Source organism: Sylvia atricapilla, chromosome 3 (genome assembly GCF_009819655.1).
Source record: "Sylvia atricapilla isolate bSylAtr1 chromosome 3, bSylAtr1.pri, whole genome shotgun sequence".
NCBI lineage: Eukaryota > Metazoa > Chordata > Aves > Passeriformes > Sylviidae > Sylvia > Sylvia atricapilla.
Window position 1 is genome coordinate 90,921,180 of NC_089142.1, and position 8,298 is coordinate 90,929,477.

The 8,298-nt window shown below is 47.3% G+C and overlaps 1 protein-coding gene across 1 annotated transcript; it reads left to right on the forward strand.

Annotated features, from left to right (window-relative positions):
* The first annotated feature begins 752 nt into the window (after positions 1 to 752).
* SERTAD4 (SERTA domain containing 4) lies at positions 753 to 6,886 on the forward strand. The gene is made up of 4 exons (XM_066316138.1): positions 753 to 1,331; positions 1,671 to 1,857; positions 2,249 to 2,364; positions 5,378 to 6,886. The coding sequence occupies exons 2-4, from the start codon at positions 1,686 to 1,688 to the stop codon at positions 6,128 to 6,130; spliced, it is 1,041 nt and encodes a 346-aa protein (XP_066172235.1). The 5' UTR covers positions 753 to 1,331; positions 1,671 to 1,685; the 3' UTR covers positions 6,131 to 6,886.
* The last annotated feature ends 1,412 nt before the right edge of the window (positions 6,887 to 8,298 follow it).

Sequence of the window (8,298 nt, forward strand, 5' to 3'; positions counted from 1 at the left end):
AGAACAGTCCATTGCTGCTTTCTAATGATGGTGTAATCTTTTCAGGCATAAAATATATGACATTTTTGCTGGTTCTTGGGTCACTTCTTGGCCCTGCTGTTAGGTCAGCAGACTGACTCGTTTTGACCACTCCTATGTGCTGGTACTCAGCTGGTTAGAAAAGGTGTGAGGAATAAATAATATATATGGTCCACATCAGGAAAAACTTTCAACGGACCAGCCCAGTGGCTTGCCATTCCCTGTGCTGTTTCCTGGTCCAAGAAAAGCAAGATGGCAAGAAAAATGACTGAGAGCTATATGCAGTGCATTAGCAGTAAACCGGCTCTGAGGAGAGGGTTTGGGCACCTGTCAGTCCGACTGCAGTGAGGCTGGTGGCCTTTCCTGAGGCAAACTGTTTGGGGAGCTCAGCTGCCTGTGCCTTCAGCTCCCGTTTTTGCCCCGGCGAGCAGGCAAGGCAGATCCATGCATGCAGGCATCCAAGACACAAACAGCGCACGCTGGAAGCCGTTTCTTAATAAAGTAGCAGCCTTGTGCTAGGATTTAAGAAAACAACTGGCAGATGTGAACGATTTATTTTTCCTCCCTCTTCTGCTGCGGTTTATTTTTTCCTCTTGTTCGAGAGCACTCAGCTGCTAACACAAACAATTGCTGAAATTCCACCTGCCCACCTGCAGCCCCTCCTTCCCGCCGCCTGCTCGGGCCGTCGCCTTCCTCCGGGAGGGCTGCGCCGAGGGGAAACTACATCCCGCTTTCTTAGAGAGAGGAGGAGGAAGGAGAGGGAGGGGCCGAGCCGTGTCTGGGCGCATTGTTCCGCTCTCCTCTGCCAAGAAGTAGGTGACTATGAACTCATCCCTCGCCCCTCGCAGAAAGTTTGCCGCCTTCTCCCCCTGCTCCCCTCCCCTCCCGCCCGCTGGCGCGGCAGGAGGCAGCTCGCAGCCCGGCGCTGGCCCCGGAGTCCCCGCTCCTGCTTAATATTCCGCCCGCTCCGCCGATGTTGTGCTTGGCTCCGGTGGGACCGCAACTCACGGCGTGAAACCGGAGCCAATTTTCTGTCTTAGTCTCGCAGTGTTTTGACTGGAGGCAGATCCAGTTCAGTCCGATCGGGGCTAGTGGAAACAACTACCTAAGTCTTCGCTGTCTGTGTCGTTTGGGAGGGAAGAAAGAAGAAAGGAACGCGATCCCGGACTGCTGGGCGCGCTCGCTCTCTCACACACACACACGCACGGCAGACACACGCACCCAGACAGGCGGACTCGCACCCCGCCGGTGCCGAGCGTGCCGTGCCACCGCCGCCGGGAGGAAATGGGAAGCCAGTGAGCGGATTCGAGCCGGTGTGTGAGCGCCGCCGGGGCCGGGAAGGGGCGGCGGGGAGAGCGGGAGCGCGGCCGGGGGCGGCGGGAGCGGGGCGGGGGCGGCCTGGGGGGAGCGCGCACCAACTCCCGGGGCCGGGGACCCCGCGCCCTTTGTGGGAGAGGGCTCCGCTCTTCCTCCCGCCACGAGAAGGCGCGGGGAGGGGACCCCAAACGCGTGTCTGTGTGAGATCGATATGCGTATGTTTTTAATATACGTGTGCGCAGAGGTCTGGCTGCTGGGGGCCGCGGGGGGCGGAACGCGGCGGGGCGGGGGGCAGGTGAGGGCGGCGGGCGCTCACCGCGCTGCTTCGCTTCCAGGTGCCGGCGCCCGCGATGACCCTGGTGCTGCCCATGCAGCGGCTGGGCCGCCCCATCGCCGCCGAGGGAGCCGCCGACCTCGCCGCCTACCGCGCCCTCTGGGAGCCGCCCTGCTGCGGCCGCCCCGGCCCCGCCGCCCCGCCGGCCCCGGCCCCGACCCCGCCGGCCCCCGGGCCGCCCGCCGCAGGTAGGCACCGCATGGCACCGCGGCGCACCGCGGGGGGACGCGGGGCCGTCCGCGGAGCGAGGCGGGCGGAGGGCGGGCGTCTCCCGCGGGCGAGCGGGGCCGCAGGTGCGCGGGGCCCGCCGGGCGCTGCCGTGGCGCTCGGAGCGGCGGAGGGGCGAAGTTGTCCGGCAGCCGAGCGCCCTGCGGCGGCCCCGGCTCCCCGCGCCGCCGCTCGCTCCGGCCCCCGGGTCGTGCGCTAGTCAGGAGAGGGGTTATTTCTGATCGCCGCGAATAGATGCGAAAAATATGCGGCGGCGTTCTCCTGTAGCGCGAAGGGAAATGAAAAGTATTTTGTTTGGAGAACCTCCGGCAAACCGCATGTCATTTGTCATATCTGATTTATTACCCACAGGATCACATTACAGGGGAATTTCAAATCCTGTAACAACATCCAAGATCACATACTTTAAAAGGAAATATGTGGAAGAAGAGGATTTTCATCCGCCACTCAGCAGCTGTACACATAAAGTATGTTTTCTAATCGTCATTATTTTTACTCTGAGTTTCAGATGCTTAGTAACACTCGATTGACCCATTTCCAGAAGGCTGAAATACTCTGCTGAAATTAGGAGAATGATCCAGCTGTTTGCTCAGAAACAAACAGTTGTCACTTCTTCACATTTATTGTTGTACTGTCATCAATTGCAAAAGAAGCAAAGGCATTTCTGCATTTATAACAACTGCAAACGGAAATGCTGAGAATCACTTTTTTTTCCAATTATTTTGTTCTTAGCTGGTTCATGTCATGCTTACAGAAACAGCTCTGTAACATCATTTGAAAAACAGAAAGGAAGAACATAAGTAAAAATTTCCCCACTTATATAAAACTTTTTACCGAGGGGGAAAATAGTAAGAGGTTCCATATACCCCACACTGGTTACATATCCTCCAAAAAACCAGAATGAATTGGAAAGTGAGTACAAGTTCCTTCAGTATTTAATTGTGTTTATTGAAAAGCTAATAATTCCCAAAGAACAGATTAGTAAATGAAAGAAATTTTTTTAATGAAAGTTGTCAGGGGAGAGATTAGAGCAAATGTTTCCCAGGCCAGTCAATACATAAATTGAAATTTGACTTTTTTTTGTGAGGTTTTATGCCCCTCTTCATTAAGGGCTCAGTTCTGTATGGAACTGAATCTCTGGGGTGAAGTGCATAAGGAGAGTTCATGCCTTGAGACACCGTCCTTACCTTGTTGAATCCTATCTGGCTCATGGAGGTCCAACACAACCCATGCTGTCTTGGCAGTGATGGAGGGATTTCTGTGGAGGAGAAGCAAGCATTAATGCCAAGCTCAGTTCCTAAGGACCTTAGAGCAGCTGAAGGAATTTTCAGCTACAAATAGAGTTGTCTGGAAATAAGTACCTGGACCAGGAAGGTGAAAAATTATCCTGCTGTTAATTTCAAATGATGTCCACTCTGCTGCCAGAGTAGTGAATAAACAGCACCAAGGGTGTTGAAAAATGGGCTCTGGTTAATGAGTGTCTCACACATGTCACATCACTCTCCCAATTTTCAGCCAGTTTTTTTTTTTTTTTTTGTAGGTGGTTGTTTTGTTTTTTGTTTGTTTTTTTTTTTTTTTTTTTTTTTTTTTTTTTTTACTAGATTGTTGGATTTTTGTGTCAGTGGTTAATTTCCTCATAAAGAGGGGTAGGAGGAAGAGTTATTTAGTCTTTTCTAACAGAAATAAAAAGCAGTTCTAGAGATATTGGTAGGCTAGATCCAGCCACTGTTTTGTGCTGTTGTTTGTAGAGGTGTAATGTCACAAACGCTGGGTCACCAATTTTTTCTCTTGAGCCCAAATACATTTTCTACTTTGCAGCATGGAGCTCTGGCAGAGGGAGGATGCCCACCAGGTTTCCTTGAATTTCTTACGTGTTTGTACCTCTGCCACCCAGTAAAGAGTTATGTTCTGAGATTACTTGTCCCATAGAGGGTATCATGGTAGGGCCTGGAGCCTCTCTCCAGAGGGCTGATGGCAAACATGTACAAGAAAGCCTTTGACAACTTGTTCCTACTGGTGTCCCTCTGGTACATATCTCCAGGAGAATCCCAGTTCAAGGCTTACAGGTTTGCTCCAGGCTTTTTTGGCTTCACTGACTGTTGCTGCAGCAGGTACAAAGGACGCAAATGAACCTATAGGCTTAATATAATTTAAAATGAGTCATTTATTATAGAAAATTACTCTCTCTAACAAAGAGCTTCAGCTGTGAACTCCTATGAAATTATGGCCAATTTTTGTTTTTATGAGGCACTGTGCTGCTTCTAAGCCTTGCAGACATGACCAGGCTGTGGAAAGAGCTAGAGGGCTGAGGAGAGCTGAATGGATGTGAAAAGCAGCTGTGCTTTAAGCTCTTTCTGTCCTCATAGCTACGACTTCCACTCTGCAAAAATGCTGTAACCATGTGGGAAAGGGAAGAATGATCAAGCCACAGATGGGGGGATTTAGAGCAGTCTCTCTTTGTGCTGCGCTGCTCTCCTCCTACACAAACCAAATTCTTACTAAAAATGAAAATTAGTTAATAGTGCTTACAGTAGTAGCATGCATTGCCCCCTCTCTTATTTTGATCCCCGGGGTAGCGATTACAGTGCAGAATCTGGGGCCTCCCAGGGGCAGTAACCTGCTCATGCTGCCAGTGCTGAGAAAGGGAGTCCTGGAAGGACCACGGAAGGGAGAACAAATCTGTGGGCGCAGAGCCAGGGTTTCTGCAAATCCCCATCCTCTCTTCGTTTCCTGACCTTATCCCTGCCTATCTGTGTTCCCACCGGCCCTATAGAGCACAGGGCGTAGTACACAGGCCAACAGCTGGCCTCCAGATGCTGGGATGCTTTGAGACGGGCTTCTCCCAGCCTCCCTCCCTGCATGCATTTCTGTGCACAAGAGCAGTGTAGGAGCCTGGCACATGGAGACCTCCTCGCTGGAGGGCCTCTTCCACTGGCAGCAGATGAAATGCTCCAACACTTGCTGTGTGAGGCGATGGCTGCTGGCTGCCTCTTGCAAACCTTGGCACTGCAGGAAGGACCCTTGCTTGGCTTCAGAGCTTTGCAGGAGCCCCACAGGGGGTGATGGAATTGGGTCCTTTTGCAACAGAAGGCCCCCTCTAGCCATCACTGAAGCAAAACTGCACAACGTTTTTATGTTCTAATCCCAAATGTAATTAAAGAGCCAGATGTGTGCATCTGGATTTCACTCTCCCACCTTGGATTTATGCCCTGCAATTGCCTCTGTGGTGTTATGCTCAGCTACTCACCTCCTAAACTCAGCTGCTTACCCCCTAAACATGGGGAAATGCTGTGGCCAAGAAAAGGCAGGTCCCCAGCTACACAGATGTGCAAAATGAAAAAAAAGGCAGTTTTAGATTCCTCCAAGAAAGAACAGAAAAGTACCAACACAGAGGGAATACTTTGCTTCATTTCCTTTCTCCTTGTCTGGAACAAAACTGGTTGCCTTCAGTTCCATATCTTGTGTTTTTTTCATTTTCAGACAATCTCCGTGTTTGAGGAGCGGGCCCACATTCTTTACATGTCTTTGGAAAAGCTGAAATTCATTGATGATCCTGAAGTCTACCTGCGGAGATCCGTCCTCATCAACAATCTCATGAAGAGAATCCATGGAGAGATCATCATGCAGAACAACTGGTGCTTCTCCACCTGCTCCTTCAATGGCACCTCCCCACAAGAGTGGTTTGTGCCTCAGGACTGTCCATACAGAAAACGCCTTCGGATGGCAAAGGAGGAGTACGAGAAGCTCCACATGTGCTGCTTCTATCAAGAATGTGGCAGTCACTATTTAAATGTACCCTACTCTGTTAATGCTAGTACAGAAAGTAATTCCTCTTCTTCCTCCTCTTCCTCCTCCTCCTCCCCTCCCATTTCTTTGCCGAGCTGTTCCCAGCAGGTGGATTATGAAGTTGGCAGTGCACCTTCTTACAGAAGCAATGACCAGATACCTGCTAATGAAATATTCATCACTAATGGCAGGTCTCACAGTAATCAGGAAAAGGCAAAATTTAATGATGAGAAAGGAGGTAATGAACCTGAGAGAGAGAGCATCACCCTAAACTGTGAACCTGTAAGAGGCACCCATGCTCTTGAATGTAAAGGCAAGTTTTATGACTATTTTGAGACTGGATGTAATGACAAGAGCAACATAAGTGAATCCTGGAAAAAAACCTTCAGGAAAAAGGAATCTTTACCAAGTAATAAAATCTGCTGCAACAAAGGAAGTAAAATATGAGGCATCTTTCTTGCTCTATTGAAGCATGCACAGCATGTTCCTCTCTATCAAATTTTTATTTTGAACGGATTTTTTATAGTTTTCTACAAATGGTACAATCATGCCACAAACATGACGTGTAGAGTGGAGAGCAGATTGCGTAAAGCGTCTCTGCCACCTGCATCAGCGGCTAGTTATAAATGAGGAGACTTCAAGAAAGAACACAGTTGCATTACTGCTGAGCACTGTAGTCTGTGCAGCTATGGTGGAGCTTTCGTTGCTGAAAATGCCAATCAAGCAGATGGGGAAAACATATCGTTTTACATATCCCCGCCTCCAAGAAGTCTGCCATTAATTAAGAAGAACCTCCATTATGTTTACCAAGGAATTAGAAGTCTGGTAAACAAATTGATGCTACCAGCAAGGATGATATGCTCCTTGTAACTCAGTATTTGTTCTGACAAAGGACCGTCTTCGTGGATTGGGAATAAACCATCCTTACATTTTGTAGTGATACTCTTGAATTCCTGTATTCAGTGTCTTGTTCAACTGACAAAATAGGACATAGCATAAAGAAATAACCTGTTTATGGAATCTTAGTCAGAATCAAACATGCAGCTCAAGTACTTGCATGTTTTCACCTCGGCTGTAATAACTAATGAGGTTTGTTGTTACACAGGGCAGGTTTTTTTTTTGGTGCCTTACTTTTTGTCTTAATTTTTGCCAGTGTGAAAATTAAGTATGAATCTGATACAGCAGGGATTTAACCTAAACAGAGATTAAAGAAAGAAACCCACAGGGTGGATCAATATTATTAGAAACCTTTAACCTTTGAAGTACTGAGTTCAACTTCCTATTCAAACATCTCTGTTCCTCCTTTTTGATGCTCAATTGCTTTTTGATTTGCCATCCTTAGGAAAGGATTTAAGAAACAATAGAGAGATGTCTCTTGTAAACAAGCATTCGATGCTTGAGTGTTTCTATGGCAACTGTCTGTTGCTGGGGCTCTTTTTTTTCTTCTTCGTATAATGAAGTTCATGACCCAGTGGCATGTTTTATACTTTATTCTGTTTCACATAATTTCTCTCTTTTAGATTGCAAAAGCATGCAGGAGTTTTCTATGACTTTTGCCGTTGATTTAAAAAAAGACAAGAAGGCAAAAAGCACAATGTCAATTATTAATGTGGCGATAAACACACTTTTATCTGAATGAATGTAAGGGGTTTAATGTTAAAAAAGAACATTTTGGAGATTTCAGGGGCTGAGGACAACATTTAGTCATCCCTAGGTAGATTGATTGCAAAAGTGTGCTGTGTAAAATGCCCAGAAGACATTAGTTGGGGTTGGACCAACAGTGAGTCTTAGATCCACCAAATTAATTAGTTCCCACATAACAACTGGCGGGATCTGCTGAGTGCAATAGCCACATCCAGGCCCCAGCTGATTCATAAATAGCTGCCTGCTCCCACAGCATCTTGCACTCAAGTGACATCTCCACTTGCTTCTTGCCCAAAGGGTGAAAATCGCCTCTGTGCTAGGGGAGCAGCCAGCTTGATGCAGGGCATCAGTGTCCCCAAGGGGAGACAGCCCCAAGCTTGGCTATGGACTCAGACAGATCTCTGGGTCTGAGACCTTCTGCTTTGGGTTTCTTGGGTTCACCTGGAGCAGTCCTGGGCCATAGTTATCTGTATAGTCTTTCTCAGAAAGCCCAGTAGTCACAGGAAAAAGCTGCCCCCAGCCAAGGTGATCATAAACACAGCAGAATATAAATCAATGATAACCTCTATGAAATCAGATGAGTTTAAACTGATAAGTTCATAAGGGTTATCATTGTGAAAAATGACAAATAATGAAAGTACAAGTCCCACCTGATTTCTCCAAGACAGAAGCTTTTATATTAATAATAATAATAATAATAATATTAAATATAGATCTCATTCATACAGTGTATGAGTAGGATCATCATTTAGACATTTGTCCACAAGGACCAATTTTTTAAAAAACCCGAATTTTCTTGTGTTATATCCAGATAGTCTAGTAATGTCTGCTCTTTTCCAATATTTGATAAACGCTTGATGTTTTAAGCTTAAATATTAGATGCTTGTATACTAATGTGTTGTTGTAGTAAAGTGAAATTTCCTTGATATATATTTATTAAAATGACCAAAATTCATTTTAACTTTACATCT